This window comes from Sminthopsis crassicaudata, chromosome 6, assembly GCF_048593235.1.
Source record: "Sminthopsis crassicaudata isolate SCR6 chromosome 6, ASM4859323v1, whole genome shotgun sequence".
Classification (NCBI taxonomy): Eukaryota; Metazoa; Chordata; class Mammalia; order Dasyuromorphia; family Dasyuridae; genus Sminthopsis; species Sminthopsis crassicaudata.
The window spans coordinates 164,209,618-164,227,484 of NC_133622.1; the positions used below are offsets into that span (position 1 = coordinate 164,209,618).

Here is a 17,867-nt window from a genome sequence, read left to right on the forward strand (position 1 = left end):
TAATGATCTTTTACAAATGGACATTTATTTTGAAGGTACAGAAATAATGAAAGTACAAACATCTCTCCTGTCTGTCTCTGTCTCTGTCTGTCTCTGTCTCTGTCTCTGTCTCTGTCTCTGTCTCTGTCTCTGTCTCTGTCTCTCTCTCTCTCTCTCTCTCTCTCTCTCTCTCTCTCTCTCTGTCTCTCTTTCTCTCCCTCTGTCTCTGTCTCTGTCTCTCTCACATACACACATATATTTTAGGGACATGTTCTTTATGATCTCCAAGGGTTCATACTTAGCAGAGTTTCGATGTAACATTGAATTCATGTCCAGATTCATGTCCCTCAATGTCTTAATACTGTTGCACTAGTCCTGAAGGCCACTGTTTAATCCTTAGGGCAATAATACCAGACTGGTTGCAAAACACAACAAAATTCCACTCCTGGAATTCCAGAACTCCAGGAACTCCGGGAGGTTCAGTCTTCTGAAGTTCATTCATTTCTTCCACTACTCACAAAGTCAGAGCCCATAGACTAAGCTTTTTTACCTAAAATCAAAGAACCAAGGAGGAAGCATAGAACTGAAGCCCTCAGGAGAGGGCAGAAGACTTCATCAGATGCTGTGAGTGAAGGAATCAAGCCAAGAATAGAAATCCATTCAAGAGACAGAAAAGGTAGTGAAGGTCTTTAGACCTTCCAGTCTACCATTTCTGCCACTGATGGCTGTTTGTCATGTAGTCAGCAGGCCAGAACCAATTAGAGATATCTATGGATGTTTTAAAGTATCTTCATGGTACATGTCATCACGACTCTTGTAAGGAAGCTCCCCAGCTTCCTCCCTAAGGCAAGTAGAATTAGAGGCACTTTGTGATTCAGCCAGTACCCATTACACACTTTCCCATTTGAAAAAAATTGCCATCTTAGTCAAATTAGCTGAAGCATGTTTGGAATACTTTTTCAATGTCCCCAGTCTACAACAGTCCTAGCTCCTCTGAGGAAGCATAAGTTTAATTTGCTTGCTAGTACCATAGTAAAGAGTCTCAGAATATTAAATGTGTCAAAATCTTACAGTCTCAAATATATATATATATATATATATATATATATATATATATATATATATATATATATATATATATATATATATATATATATATATATATATATATATATATGTATAGATATATATATATGTGTATAGATATATATATATCTATACACACATGTATATATATATATATATATATATATATATATGAATACAGTTTTTGTCTGTATAAGCAAAAATCACAATTGTTCTAAATACAAAGCTATACAGATTCAACAAAGGCTATTTTAAAAAGTTTACCAAAGATTATTGCTAGCTTAGTACTCTACCTAGGCTGAGAAAATAGCCTTCCCTCACCCAAAGGCAATATAGAAAAGAAAAAAAAAATCAAGATTCTTGTCTAGAAAGAAATCCTCATCCGTAAATATATCCCCCAACTATAAGTTACTTTCCCTGAAAGGATTTAGGACCTAAGATCCCTTTATCCTAAGATGAGAAAGCAAAAACTGTTTTGGGTAAATTGTTTCCATGATTCTTTTAAACACAATATCATCACCTGGGGTTTGGAAAGAATGTTCTATTTCTCTTTCTACATAAGAAACATCAAAATTTCTTTTAAAGGGTATCTGTATCATAGATGATACTTCTAATGGTTCAGGCAAATTTCACCTAGGTCTGTATTACAAAAGGCAGCCCAAATTTTCCCCACTGGACCCCTGACAGCGGCAATTCCACTAGAATTCCAAACATACTTGATAAAAGAACAAAATAGTTTCAGTTAGTGAAAAGAGCAAAACAATGCCAAATGAACCCCAAAGAAGGGCAAAGTTCTCAAGAAAAGTAATTAAGCTGATTATTTGAAGCTTTTAGGTAGCTCCCTAAATTTCGCCTAACTAGGCAAAACTTAGCCTATAGACTTGCAGTACATAAAGATCCTATAATAAGATAAACATTTTAGATGTTTGAAGAAAAAATAAAAATATGAATATTTCTCAATTAAGCTCCAGTAATTTAATAATATGTACTTCATACTCTCAATATCAAAACCTTTACAGGATTCAGAAATAAAATAAGTAATAACACAGAAACAAACAACAAATGCAAAAATTTGCAAAAATCATCTCAAAAGCAATGACATAAAACATAGCTCAGAAAAAATGGCTTTACAATTAAAGACTAAAACAAAGAATTTCCTCCACATTTCTCCAGGATTATGCAAATTAGTGTACCAAACCAAAAGTCACAGGTAGAAAACTCTCCATAAACCTACAAAAATACTAAGTGTAGTTTTTTCCCCAAATGAGGCCCCTTTAATTTCCAAATATTCCTCTATGGTCTAATTTGCCCAAAGTCAGGCTGTTATCTCAGCCTCTCATGGTTCTAGGGTATCCTGAACCCTTTAGCTTGAGCTCCTATTAATTGTTTTTTCCCCACTGTCAGATGACAATGACAACTTCCTCAGTTTTATTGAACCACTTAACATCACTTAAATTTAATAAAGAAATATTTACTTTGAAAATATAGTATAATGAGTATACCTCTAGCTTTATATCAGAGCAAGACTAGTTATATATGTCCTCAACATTCTTGGGGTGTGCTGAAGGATTGGAATGTCTTTCAAAAGTTATTTTAAAACAATTTGCAAGCATTTTTTGTGTCTAAAATTTAAAAAAATTCTTGTAACTAATAAGTATAGTCAAGCAAAATAAATTCCTTTGTAAGTTATGTTAAAAATATGCACTTCATTCTACATCCATCACTTACCTCTCTGTCACAGATTGTATAGCATTCTTTATCATCAATATTACTCTGGAATCATGATTGTTCATTGTATTAATCAAAGTTTAAGTCTTTCGTAACTGTTCATTTTTGCAACATTGACATTACAGTACAAATTGTTCTCCTGGTTGTACTCTCTTAACTCTGCATCTGTTTATATAAATGTTCAGAGGTTTTTCTGGAACCTCATTCTTCATAATTTCATATGGCATAATTGTATTCTATTTCAGGAATTCAATAAATAAATAAAATATTCAATAAATAAAGAGACTATATAATTTTGGGATGCATGCAACCTTTTGCTCTTTGACCTCTTAGGTCTACTATTTGGTATCTCTAGTTCAAGCAGTATGTGGAATTTAATAGAATTTGGGAATATGATTCCAAGTTGTTTTCCAGAATGACTGGACCAATTTACATCTCTAGCAACAATTCAGCAGTGTACCTGTTTCTCATTCGGCTCATCCAACGATTATCTTGTTTTTGTCAGCTTTACTAATCTGGTTGTTTTAGTCCACATTTATTAGTGATTTGGAATACTTTTTATATTACTATTTTGATTTCTTTCTCTGAAAATTGTCTGTTAGTGTTGTTTGCTCATTTATCACTTGGAGAATGGCTTTTATTTTTATAAATTAGAATGAGTTTCTTATATATCTTGGAAATGAGATCTTTGTCAGAAAAACCTGTTGCAAAGATTTTCCCCCAGTTGACTTTTAAAATATTAGCCATATTTGGATTTGTTTGTGCAAAAAATTTTAAATTTTATGTAATATATGTGTATATTTACCTCCCTCCAACTATTTTCTAATTTTTCTTCCCTTTGCTCCCCATCCCTTCTTCATCACAGGTTCTTCCTCTTATGTTCTTTTTAATACCCTTCTCCCCTTCAAGATCTTAGATCTGAGTTGCTTTATGACTAATATCTCCCCAAAGCTATTCTTCCCTTTGTTTCCTTTTGTTTTGTATTTTTTCCCATTTTCCTATTGAGTTGAATAAATCTCTACCCCAAACTCTTTTGTGTTCCAACCTCCTTTGGATAGTTTAGATAAAAGGGAGATTCATGGGATACCCACTTTTCCAACCCTTTCCTCTTTGTATAGACCTTTACTTGGATATGAATTATATAAGGGAATTCCCTTCTCTTTTCTCCCCCATTTTTCCTACTGGATCATGTCACCATCAAACCCCACTCCTCTTTCCTTTTCTTTTTTTTAGATTGTAAGAACCTGACAAAATCATACCCAAATTAGATGTCTTATGATTCTTTTCTTGCCGTTGGTGTCATTTGGATTCTGAAGAAAGACATATCTCCCTTTCCATTGTAGTGTATCCTTGTTTAATCCCTTGTTATTGCTTATCATGTTTACAGGTGGCCTAATGATTCTTAGTTTTCCCAAATGGTTTTGATAGGAGATACCATACATCTTATTGTTACTTTTTTTTTTTTTCATATTTTGAATTTAGAACTTTCTTGGAGTCATAGTTGTAGGAAGTGGGCTATATCATTTCCTTCTAATTTTCATCTTAGTCCCAAATGGGGTGTCTTATTTAATGTCATTGATTTATACCTTTGTTGTTTCTAATTCTAACCTAGTTTCCCTAGTTAAATCATCAATGATTAGAACCCCAGTTCATTTTATCACAACATCAATTAGCTTTTTATAAAGAAATATTTATTCTGAAAATTATTGCAAGAAATACAAGCATTTACCCCCTAAACCTCAGGGACATACTTTTTCCTATACTGCCTCAGTTTCTGGGAAAAGTGGGCCAGGATATAATACAGCATCGTCGTGGTCTACATTGGCTGTCCTCTTGCAGTATTGTCTGAGAAAGGGGAATAAAAAGAACCCCCACTCCCCCCTCAACTATACTCTCCCTGCAGGAGAGAGCTTACTAAGAATTACCCTCTTCTGGCACTCAATAGATAGAGAGCATAGAGTAGTCAGGTTCTTTGTCCCCACCTCAAACTCTCTGCCTAATTATGCTTCCAATTCCAAAAGCACATTTTTCTTGCCCCCTTTTATTTTTCTTTCTCCAATTTTTGAAAGACAGTAAAGTGGTCCAGTGTGTAAGAGAGCTGGATTTGGAATCAAGAAGACAAATTCAGATCCTATCTCAGATACGTACTAGTTGTATGACTGAAAATTACTTAGCTTTTGTCAGTCTGTTACCTTATTAGTAAAAGTAGGATAAGAGCACCTCCCTCAAATTTTTGTGGGTATCAAATGATAACATGTACAGAAATGTGCAAACTTTAACAGGCAATAAAAATCTTAACTATTAACAGCAAAAGAATTTCTTTAGTATGCTTTAGGCTGGTGAGGTCAACAAATATTTATGAACCAATTCTGTGTAAGGCACTGTGATAGGTCTAGTGATTGACAATAGTAAGAAAGGAAGTCTGATGTGATCTAGTCAAACATCTTTCACAAAGATTAAATTGCAATAGGTTTATATACCCTTTTCCCTTATTTTCCACTGGCTTTTTAAAAAAAATAGCCTTTATTTTCAAAATATATGCAGAGTTTCCATTAACCCCTGCAAAACCTTGTGTTCCAAAATTTTCTCCCTCCTTTCCCCTATTCCTCCCCCAGATGGCAAGTAATCCAATATATGTTAAACATGTGCAATTCTTCTATACATATTTCCACATCTTGCTGCACAAGAAAAATCAAATCAAAAAAGGAAAAAAATAAGAAAAAAAAAAACAAGCAAACAACAACAAAAAAATGAAAATACTATGTTGTGATTCACATTCAGTCCCCATAATCCTTTTTTTGGATGCAGATGGCCTTCATCACAAGTATATTGGAAGTGGACTAAATCACCTCTTTGTTGAGAAGAGCCACATCCATCAGAGTTAATCATCACATAATCTTACTATTGATATATATTGTTCTCCTGGTTCTCATGTAAATTACTCCAGGCTTTTCTGAAATTGTCTTGCTGATAGTTTCTTATAGAACAGTAATATTTCATAGCTTTCATATACCATAACTTAGCTGCTCCCTAACTGGTGGGAGTCCATTCTCCAGCTCCTTGCTACTACAAACATTTTTGTACAGGTGGGTCCTTTTCCCTTTTCATGATCTTGGGATACAGGCCCAGTAGAGACTCTACTGGATATGGGTATGCAGTTTGATAGCCCTTGGGCATAGTTCCAAATTGCTCTCCAGCATGGTCGGATCAGTTCACAATTCCACTAACAATTATTTAGGGGCCCAATTTTCCCACATCCCCTCCAACATTTATCATTATCTTTTCCTATATCTTAGTCAAACAGCCTAAACATCAAATAACTTTAACTTCTTTTACTGAGTTTTGCAAAAATGGGGAAGGTAAATTCCATTTTCTTAAATAAGCTTGGAAATAGAAAACATCTTAAGGTGGAGAACTGAGAATCTGGGCCATAAGGTAGAAGGTGCTGGCTTTGACATGCCCAAATCTGGGTTCAAATCCTACCTATGCCTCTATTCTCTTTCTGATCTTTGGAGCTTATGGACCTCTTATAGTTGCTAGTTGAGGAAATATCATATAAAAAATCACAGAAAGCTAGAGTTGAACCATAGATTTAGAGTTGGAAGGGACCTCAAATTTCCTGTTTTAAAGATGATACACTAAGGCCCAAGGAACTTGACCAAGGTCAAAAGGTCACGCATGGGACAGGATTCTAAATTTTGTTGATTCCAGAGGCAAGCCTCTTGCCATTATATCAAGTACACAACTGATTTTGCAGGAGTGTACAAGACCTTGAGAGGTTTTTAAGATTTTTGTGAAGTTGTAAGGAAAGTAATGACCTAGCTCCTATTCTGTGATTCCAAGTTGCCTTACAGACCAAAGGGGAAAAATGTGAAAAAAATCACATTTCTTTATAACTTTTTTTTTGAAGGAAACAAACCTATATAAAAGATGCAAATTAGTTTTATATGAAACACTTAAAGCCTTCAAAACCAAAAATAGTTTTAAACTTTTCTCACACCAGACAACCCCAATGTCCGTTAGCCACTTTTATTTCACAGAATGCCTTCTCGCCACACACTTAAATGACCAGACTTGAGCCCGGGACGAGAAATGCACCTGACTCTCCAGGACAAGTGGGAGCCACGGGTTAACCGTGCTTGTTTACTTGGCAACCATGACTTGTTTTTCTGAGCTTTCTTTTTTTTCCAGCTGTGCAGGAGAGGGGGAAGGTGTATCTTCCTTAATAAAGGAGAAGAGCTCAGAGGAGATGGAAGTCACCTCAGACTGACTGCTCCGTCCGGTGCAGATAACTCAGAGGCGGACAATGCTTACAATCCCCGCTTTACAGATGGGGAAACGAAGGTACAAGTGCGCCTGTTTTCTCTATCACCCATCTCTCTATTCTCTACATATACCTCTGTCTACTCATCCTTTCTCCCTTCTGTGTGTCTAGGCCGCGGCTGGGACCAGGGCACCGCAGAGACCGACGGCAGTCCCCCAGGCACAGCCCCCTCCGCCCTGAGGCTCGCCGCCGCGGAGGCCCCCCAGGGAAGGATCCCCGGAACGAACCCTCTCTCCTCTTGCCCCCTTCCCTTCCCAGCGGTGCCTCTGCACCCCCTGGCAGCCAGTCTCGCGTAGGCCCTACTCGGATCTGAAAAGTCGTTTTCAGAACCTGGCTGAGCTCGCGGTCGGCCTTTGAGGGTGAGATTCTCCCTAACTTCCAATCTCTACCCTCACATCCCCTCGACTCCATTTCCCAAAGGGCCCGCTTCCGTGGGAAACAGTCCCACGGCTGTCGCGTGCGGCGTACGGCGAGGACTGATGACGTCATATATACTTCCGGTCGCGCAAGCGCAATCCTTACTACTCGGTGGTAAGGGAGGGATCCCGAGAGGGAGGTGAGGGGATAGGAGCAGGGAGGGAAGGTAGGTGTGTGTGGGTGTATTTCAGGGTAAACGAAGAGGAAAAGCACCCGAGGCAGCCCGGCCTCTAGCGCGCGGCGGTGGTAGCGGCAGCAGTGGCCCCTCCCTCCCTCAGACCCTAGGAACGGAAGCCTAAAAGAAGTCCTGCCCTCCCTGCCTGCCTCCGTCCTTCCGGCTGATTGGGGCTCGTCTCCCTGCTCAGCCCCCTCCCCCGCGGGCCTCCCTCTTCTCCGCAGCCCCCCCTCTCCGGCCCTCCCCGCCCCGCGGAGGGCGCTACGGCTCCCCGCCCTCAGTATCGCGAGAGGTGGTGAGAGCTGGCGGAGCCGCGGCGGCGGCGGCGGCGGCAGCAGTAGAGGTGACCGAGGCGGTGGCGGTGGTGGCGGCAGCGGCGGCGGCGGCGGTAGCGGCGGCCCTGGCCCCGACCGCGGAGTGGTCCCGTCGTGGTTGAGCGGAGTCCCCGTGCCCCCGGCCTGGTCCCGGGGATGGAGAAGGCGACGGCCCCGGTAGAGGCGGAGGGAGACGGGAGCCCCCCGGTGGCGGCGGCGGCGGCGGCGGCGGCGGCGCCCCCCCCTCCCGGGGAGCTCAGTGGCCCCGGCGGCGGTAGCTCGTCCCCGGCTCCCCGCGGACTAGTGCGGGTGTGCGATCTGCTTCTCAAGAAGAAGCCGCCGCCGCAGAATCCCAAGGCCAAGCGCAGCCGGACCTGCCACCCCCCCAGCAGCAGCGACAGCAGCAGCGACAGCGACCACGGCCCCGCTGGCCCGGGCCCCGGCGCCGGCGGCCCCAGCAGCAACAACAGCGAGGAGGACGAGGACGACGACGACGACGACGAAGACGAGGACGAAGAGGAGGAGGAGGAGGAGGAGGAGGAGGTGTCTGAGGCAAGGGCCTGCGGGCGGAGGGGGGGAGGCGGCTGGGGGGGGCACCCCGGCACGTGGGGGCGCGGGCCGGCCTGCCCGGGCCTCCGGAGCCGGGGCGGAGCCTCGGGCCCAAGTTGTCACATCGAGGGGCCCGGACCGAGGCCGCAGTGGAGCCGGCAGCCTGTCACAGGCGCCTTCCAGGCGGTACTTTTCCATACCGGTTCCACTGCGGGATTTTCCCCAGCGGGCACGAGTGACTCCCGAAATACGGCATCCACCCCCACCCCCATTACCCCTTCTCCCGCGAAAGGTTTTTGGAACAACTTCACTTGACAGTGTGCATGCATTATGCAATACCACTGAGAGATGGGTTGGGGGGGGGGGGTCGGGTGCATAGGTACGCATTTGGGTGCAATTAGAGTGGGTTTCTCTAGTAGGGAGGAAAGACTAGGTCGGGCCCCTTCTATTTTCCTGCTCATGTGGCAGAAGGAAAAGTTGATTTGGAGTTGGGGGTTGCTTAGCCATCCATGTTGGATGAGTTGTTGGACTATTAAGCTCCTGGCTTGCCCCACTGATCTGATTTCATAATAGCGTTTCGTGGATTTTCACTGGTCCACTGGCAGGGGGCGATACCGGACCTAAACTCTAGGTAGGGCCATGAACCTCACAAACTAGACCAGTTCGTCTGAGATTGATCAGCAATTACTGAGATTATGAGCTTTTAGGTTTCTTCTTTTACTTAGAAGTGAGAATATGTGAAGGCAGTAATGGTCTAGAAATTTGGGAAAGAGAACTGTTTAGCCTGATCTTGATATGTATTTAAAATGAGTTTAACATCCCAAAACATCTATTTTCATTTATTATTCTTCCTTACAGCATGTAAATAGAAGACATCCCATTTAATTCAGAAGACATGCTACTTTAAATGAGATCTTTTTGTGCAGAAAGGCATCATATTTCATGGATGCCAGTTTCTCATATGTAGCTGATTTCTGATTTCTGTTGTTTTAATACATTGAAATGAAACAGATAAACAAAAGGTATTAGTAAATTAAGGTAGTCCTGTACACTAGTACTGCATTATACTTTATCTGATTCTGTATGCATTTTGGTAGGCCAGGGGGAATTTGTTTTCAGAATAAAAAGAAAAAAAAAAAAACAAAAACCAGAGCTGATTATTAGAGCAATGAAATAATTTTCTAGGCAATATGTCACAGACCCAATAAATCAACAGGCACTTTATTTAGCTCTTACTATTTGCCAACTACACAAAACCCAAAGTGATGGCAGTTCTTACCTGCTTAAAGGTTATTGGGCCTATGAGCACAATATACCCATATTAACATGGGTTTATTATAAATAAATATGAAATAAATACAAGTTAGGTTGGAGATAGAGGGAACTAACATTTAGGTAAGGGTATCAGGAAGGTCATGGATAAGAAGATGTTTGAGTTGATTTTTTTAAAGGAAGCTGGGGATTTTGAGGAGCAAATGATGAAGAAAAGCATTTTAAGCATGGGAGACAGGCATGTTTATGACAGCAGAGAAAGAAAGCCATCCCCACTAAAGGAAACCAAGAACAACTTGAGTATAGGAAGGGAGAGTAATGTGTGATGCTGTAAAGGTAGGTTGAGGCTAGGTTGTCAAGGATTTTAAAAACTGACCAGAGAAGGTTTCTATTTGATCTTGGGAGCAGTAGGGAGCCACTGAAGTTTAATGGATAGGGAAATGACACCATTCTGCTAAAGGAAATCATTCACAGTTTTGTGGAGGATGTATTGGGTGGGGAGAAGCCAGCTGGGAGCTGTTGTTACTGTACAGGTAAGAGATTGAGATAAGGTGGAGCTCTGAATAATGAGAAGGATAGAGTAGTGATATAAAGATAAGAACAAGATTAGACACTTGATTGAATTTGTGGGGAGAGGCAGAGTGGAGAATTGAAGGGGGATAGCATTAAGGTTAAGAACTTAATATTGGAAGAACTATCTTGTTTTCAATAGAAGCAGAAAAGTTGGTTAGAGGAATGGGTTTTGAGGGAAAGATAGGAGATTCTGTTTGGGACACTAAGAGTCAGCATTTAATAAGCACCTCCTAAAGTGCCAGATGCTACCAGTCCCTTGCAATGCAGATAGAAAAAGAATGGAAATATCTCTACTTGCAAGAAGCTTACATGGAAATAGACATTGAATTTGAGATGTCTAGGGCATATCCATTCCTATATGCAAAAGGAAGTTGATTTGGGACTTGAGTTCTGATGAGAGACTAAGCTGAATACATAAAGCTTCTGGAGGCGTAGGCATAGGGATGAACATTGACAGGAAAGCTGAGTATAAAGTCATCAAAAGAAAACAAGATGGAAGTTTAGCTAACCATAGAGTATGGGGAGGAAAAGTAGTATTGTGTTTAGATGGAGAGCTGGAAAGGGACATCAGAAATGGTTTTATCTGTTTCCTGTGTTTCCCAGCCTTCCCAGTGTTTTACTAATTCAGAAACTCCAGTGTAAAGAAATCCTTTTACTTGCCCAAGGTCCCCTAGATGGATGGTTAGGAAGGATAGTTATTAGGGAATGGTTGGGATTCAAACCTGAGTACAATTCCAGAATCTTTTCCATTGATAAATACTAAAATATTAGGTTATTGTGGACCCTAGAGTGACATGGAATACTGGAAAGAGCCTTGAACTTGAAGTCAGCAAAGCCTGGGTTTGAGTCCCAGCAAGGCACTTCAACCAGTTTGATTTCTATGGGCAAGTCCCTTGCTCTCTTTGGGTTTTGCTTTCCTCTTTTATAAAATGGTGATAATGTTAATAAAGTTATTATTAAGCATGTACATAGTGCCAGGAACTGTGCTAGGTGCTAGAAATACAAATAATGAAACAGTCCATACTCCTGGGGAACTTATATTCTGTAAAAACTCCTATAATGTCTAACTTCACAAGGTGATTGTAAAGATCAAATGAGATATTTTTTGTAAAATCTGTTGTGAATCTCAGAGAACAATGTATTGTCATTATTATGAAGATAAGCTTTTTTTTTTTTTCCCCAGGAATTCAATTATTCTTTACATATTCTAGTCTGTTAATTTCACCTTTTTATTTCTATATGAACACTACATATAGAATGATTTTCTCAGCCACTTCACTGTGTCACTTTTGTGTTTAGTAACCAGATCCTTGCCTAATACATGCATCCAGTGTAGTTCTTTCAGTTAGGAAGACTTGAGTTCGAATCACTCACTCAGATATTAACTAGCTATGAAATCAGTCCTGAGTCAATTTACTTGATCTTGCTTCAACCTCAATTTCTTCATATCTAAAATGAAGATTATAGCACCTATCTCCCAAGATTAGTTGGAGAATAAAATGAGTTAATATATGTAAAGTGCTTTGCAAATCTTACAAGTGCTGCATATTATTATTAGTTATTATATAATAAGACTCATTCTTAATTCTTCAGAACTCTTCTGACAAATTATAAATCTTCCCCAAACCACCCTCAAAAGATTCTGGTTGTTTCTCCCTTTAATTCCCTACCTCTCCCTAAAGAAACAATGCCTAAAGGTGTACAAGACTTTGAGATAATTGGTTCAAATCCCTCATTTTATAACTGGAGGAATGTGCACAAAATTTCTACTGGGTTTTGGTAACTAAAGGCTTTATATCCCTAACTAGAAGCCACCTTAGTCTATGCCCCTTTTATTGATATGGAAAATGAGGCCCAGAGTATTAAAAGTGACACTTGACCCTTGAGTTGTCTGGTCTTTAGTTTATCCAGGACATTGCTAGTCCTTGTAACCTTGTATCTGAGCTATTAGAATAATCTGATTGGATTATTTGTCTAAAATTTCTTGTTCCAGTTCATCTTCCATTCAACTATTAGACTGATAATCAGTCTGATCATTCTATTCCAACTCTCCTTCAATCAGCTATTTTCTTACTTTCATGTCTAGGATTAAATACAAAATCTTTTGTCATTTCAAGTTTTTCCTATCTTTCTAGTTTTCTAATAACCTCATTTACCCTTTGTACTCTGATCCAATGACACTGCCTTCTTACTGTTCCTTGCACAATGCTCCATCTCCTGATTCTGCATTTTCACTGGATTTCTCATGCCTGAAATATTTTCTATTCTCTTCTCTTTCCCTCCTTTCCTTCCTTCAAGTCCTAGCTGAAGTCCTATCTTTTATAAGACAACTTAATGCTATCCCTCTGTTATTCTCGTTTATCCTATATGTGTCTTGTTTGTCCGTGGGTTTTGTTGTTCTCTGTGCTTCTCCCCTCCCCCCCCCACAGGGTCTTTTCTTTGCCTTTCCTTTTTCTTTTTTTCCCTTGACCTCATTCCTCTCCCCCATCCTTTCCTCTTTCCCCATTTTCCTTATTTCCCCCTTTCCCCTTTTCCTTCTTCCCTTCCTTTCCCTTTTCTTCCCTTCCCCTTTTCCTTTCCCTTTCATTTTCCTTTGCTTCCAACACAGTGCTTGGCACAAAGTAGGCTCCTGATGGCATAGGTGATAAGTAGCAGAGTCACAATTAGAATCTATGTTTTTTTTTTTTTTGATAAAAGTCTACTGTTCTATATACTATTACATTGTTTTGAAATACATTTGTATATTCCTTTTTTCAGTGCAGTCACAGACAACCACTTTAGTTTGGGTTAGCTTGACCTCCCATCATTAGTTACCATCATATTCAGGAATTAAAATTTTGTCAAAGTTAAAAAGCATGTCAGAAAGCATGATTCAGTTAGACTAATAAATGGCCCAAGAAATTGATTTAGTGAGTTTTGTTTGATTCTTCAGTGGCACTTTATCACCCTGACTAGGAAAAATTTTAAAGACCTAACACCAAGTGGGTTTCTTATCTATACATAGTACCTCCCCCACCTTTTTTTTAATTTGTCCATTTTCAGTATCTTTTAAGGATTTTACAACTTTAGCTACCGAAGTGGTTCAATTGGACAAATAATTGTAGAGATAAGATTTCCTAGGATCTTGAAAAGAGTTTAGGCAAGTTTGAGTTTGCATCTTCCTTAATGTTGCTACCTGATGCTGTTGATATACTTTATGGAACCAATAGGGGTCAGCAGCTGCTAATGTAATTTGACCTGTTTTGTATAGGTTGCCAGTTTAATCTATCTACTGTTATTACTTTTGTATTATTTTTGGTAATATTTTAGGTAGAATAGATCTCATATTGTTGAAAAACAAGTTAAAGAGATGCCAAAGGTAATTTCTAGACATGAGTATCAGAATATCACTGGTATACTTTGAGCTCAGCATGGGTAAGTAGTTTTCTTTTCATCTGCACTCAAATAAAATCCCCTGGACCTTTTTTTTTTTTTTTTTTTTTTTTTTGTATTCTACTATATCTCATTTAATTTGTCATTTTATTATGGTGGGGATTTAATTATTGAGTAAGAATGTCACTTTTCTTTCATGATGTAATGGAATCTTAAGTTGATCTAGGTGTTGAAAAACAATGGCCTCATTTGCTGCTATGTAAAATTTTTGAGATTCATACAAGATGTCTTTTAGAAATCATGCCATGTAGGTTATTGTTATTTGTTGTTTTAAATATTCTATTTTAAAATAGAATATTGACTCCTTAACCAGACTTAAGCTACTTAGTTCTTATTAAGAATCAGGTTTGTAGCTGGACTTATTAAAAAAAAAAGATAAAATGCTATAAATCTTAAAGGTAGGAAAGCTTACATTCACTTAAATATTTTTGTTCCGTATCTTCGGTGTGGTAGATAGTGCTAGTCAGAGGATCAGGATTCCGGTCTTGTTTCAACTGCTTTGTACTTTTGTAAGCTTGGAAACTTCTTCCTTAGTTTCCAGTGACAGTATTAGACTAAATGAACTACAATGCCTTCAGCTTAAGGCTGTGATTCCATTGCCCAGGTTTTTTTTTTTTTTTTTTTTTTTAATCTTCACCTAAGCTTCCATTGGTCTAGGAAGTTTCTGGTAAATTCTGCAGCATTTAATTGTAGAGAATTTCTAGGGTCAACTAAATATTTGACTTGCCCTAGATCACCCAACCTGGAGATAAGACATGAATCCAGGCAGTGTAGTTATGTATCAACTATGTCATGCCACTTCTCTTATACATGGTCTGTGGGCCAAAGAAGTGACATGTTACAGATGTTCAAATTATTTTAAAAGATCTCTGGTTTTATTGGTAGATGTAGTCTTTCCATTAGTGCAAAAAGGAACTTACTGGCTCCATTTTATCTCCTTTGATATAGATCCTTCCATAAATCATTCATAGCACTGTCAACAAAATGCTGGAGGACTTCTTCTGGTTCTCTTGATACTGGTGTGGATACCAGTGGCAAACAAAGGTCCATTGGTTCTTCCCAGCTTTGGCCACTGGATCCGAGGATTTTCTTTTCTGGGCTTATGACACTACTTGTTCAGCTTAATTAGAAATAAACTATCATTTATTTTTACTTTATCTTAGTAACTATCTTTAAAACAAAAAAGAAAGAAAAGAAAAATTGTGAGATGGGGAAGAAGTAATTCAGTAAAACCAACTACATCGGCTGAGTCTGACATGTGCAAAGATACACATTCATAGTACTTCTACTCATACAAAATGAAAAGAAAGGTGCATTTCTTGTCTATTTGAAGATGTTTATTATAATTCTCCATTCTGTACACAGTTCATTAGTAATGTGCTGTAGCCTGTTCATACTTTCTCTACTGATATGGTCACTACTCTAGTTCAAGGTCCTTATTGTCTCTTGCTTGAATAATTAAAATAGCTTCTTTGCCTTAAATTTCTCTTCTTTTTTAAGCCATCCTTTACACAGCTTCCAAAATAATTTTCCTAAGGAGCAGATCCGAACATATCACATTCCCTGATTAGAAAAACAGTGACAAAACAAAAAAATCTTCATTGAACTCCCTTCCCCTTATTGCCCCAAAATAAAATATAAAATTCGGTTTGATTTTTAAAACTTTTCACAATCTAACTTTCCTCCCTTGTTATACACATTCCTTCCTTTCTCAAATGGTTTACTCAAACTAGCCTTGCTATTGCTAATACTCCATCTCCCATCTCAGTCCTTGGCATCCCATGCTGGAATGCTTTCCTCCCTTCAGCTCTGCCTTTTAGAATCCCGTGTTTACTTCAGAATATTGCTTAGGTGATACTTTGTACATGAAGCCTTTCCTATTCCTTTGTTCCTCCTAGCTAACCCCTTTTCTTGTTTAGGAATAGGCACTTTATTTATTTTACATAGGGAACTATCAGGTGAGGAAACTCCTGCCAACTTGAGTTGACACCATAAGTTTTAGGGAGTCGATAGAGTAATTAGCTCAGAATCATAGCCAGTATGTGTCAGTGACAGAATTTGAATCCAAATCTTTCTGGTTTTGAGATCAGCTCTACATATATTATGCCAGGCTGCCCCTTTACTTTGTGTTTTCCATATATTTATGTATGCTGTTCAAGAGTCTTCGCAGCACCAGAATTCAAAAGCATCTCAGCTTTCCTTAAAGTCCAACTCTCCCAGTTATACATTACTATTGGAAACCAAAGCTTTGACTATATAAACTTTTGTTGGCAAGGTGATGTTTCTGTTTTTTAGTATGCTGTCCAGATTTGATGTGACTTTCCTTCCAAAGAACAAGTGTCTTAATTTCGTGGCTGCAGTTACTGTCTGCAGTGATCTTTGAGTCCAAGAATATACAATCTGACACATTTATTCCCCTTCTGTTTGCCAGGAAGTGAATGAAGAACCAGTTGCTAAGATGTTTTTTTTGGTTTTTTAAATTTTTTTATTAAGCGTCAAGCCAGATTTTCTCCTGTTACCCTCATCAAGAGGCTATTTAACTCCTCTTGTCTTTCTCCCATTAGAATGGTAATGTCTGCATATCTGAGATTGTTTATATTTCTCATGGCAATCTTAATTCCAGCTTTTGATTCATCTAGCTTGGCATTATGCATGATATGTCCTGTATATAAGTTAAATAAAATGACTATATATATTATAGCCTTGTAATATTCTTTTCCCAATCTTAAACAAATTGGTTGTTCTATGTTTGGTTCTAACTGTTGCTTCTTAATCCACATTCAGGTACTGTTTGAGGACTTTTCTACCACATTTTGTTATGATTCACACACTCAAAGGCTGTCAATGAAGCAGTATTTTTTTTTTTTTTCCTGGAATCTCTACCCTCTCTGTCTCTGTCTCTGTGTCTTTCTTCCCCAAAAAATAAATGGTAAAGAATTAAACAGTACTATTATTTATATTCAAGAGCACCAAAGACTTTCCCTTGCTTAAGTCCATAATCCAGTGAATGTTGGCAATTTGGTCTCTAATTCCTTTGCTTCTTTGAAAACCAGCCTGCTCTTCTGATAATTCTCAGTTCACATATTGCTTTAGTCTATCTTGCAGAATCTTAAGCATAAACTTGCTGGCGTGTGAGATGAGAGAACTTATTCAGTAATTTGAACATTACCTTGGCATTGCCCTTCTTTAGGATTGGGAGCAAACTGCTCTTTTCCAATCCAATGACCATTATTGTGTTTTCCAAATTTGCTGGCATATTGAATGTCACAACCCAATACATTCTTGTTTATAGATTGATTGATTCTCCATTTCCCTTTAGGTGACTCAATTTTTTAATTCTTTGGGAATTGTGATATTCAGTGGTGGTATATTATCACTATAAGAATATCTTTGAAAAATTTCACTTTCATGACTTGATGTGAAATTAAGGACAAATTACCAAACAAAAAACTGTAACAAGGCAAAAATCAATGTAATTTTATAAAGGGAAATCTTGGCTGACTTAATTTATTAGAACTGGAGATCTATTAAATACAATTACTATATAATTGGAAGTGAGGTCTTTTGTAGTTAAAGGCAAGGAGGAAAGAAAAAAAAAAAAAAGAAATGTAAGCAGTGCTCCTTGTAGATGAGTGCTTAGAACAGTCTTATTCAACATCTTAATGATCCAGAGCTGTTTGGTTCTTTTTTTTTTTTTTTTTTTTTTTTCCCAAAAAGTTTTCATATTAATCATAATCTTAACGTTCCATAAAATCCTGATGTGTTACCCTTATTTGGCCTATTGTACATGGTAGAAATATGGCTAGTTATAGGATATCAGTTCAAGAATTAAATTAGCTATATAATATTTCTCATACATAATTTGAATTCAGATTAGGCTAATGTAATTATAAGTATTAACCAGTAACAATGCTTATGCTTCTCTCCGACAATATAAATTGGCCTTCTAAGGTGCTTGTTCTTTAAAAAAAATTTTTTTTTTTTTTTGATTTGGCATTCCTAGGTGTAAAAAAAAGTT

General features: G+C 38.5%; 1 protein-coding gene across 4 annotated transcripts in view; it reads left to right on the plus strand.

Moving 5' to 3' along the window:
- The first annotated feature begins 8,061 nt into the window (after nt 1–8,061).
- Nucleotides 8,062–17,867, plus strand: part of ANKRD17 (ankyrin repeat domain 17) — a 135,825-nt gene continuing 126,019 nt past the window's right edge. For 2 of the 4 annotated variants that reach the window (XM_074272895.1, XM_074272896.1), the window contains exon 1: nt 8,062–8,575. In XM_074272895.1, the coding sequence (XP_074128996.1) occupies nt 8,180–8,575 (396 nt within the window). In that variant the 5' untranslated portion in view covers nt 8,062–8,179. The remainder of the gene's footprint in view (nt 8,576–17,867) is intronic. The other 2 variants (XM_074272899.1, XM_074272898.1) reach the window with 2 other exon arrangements.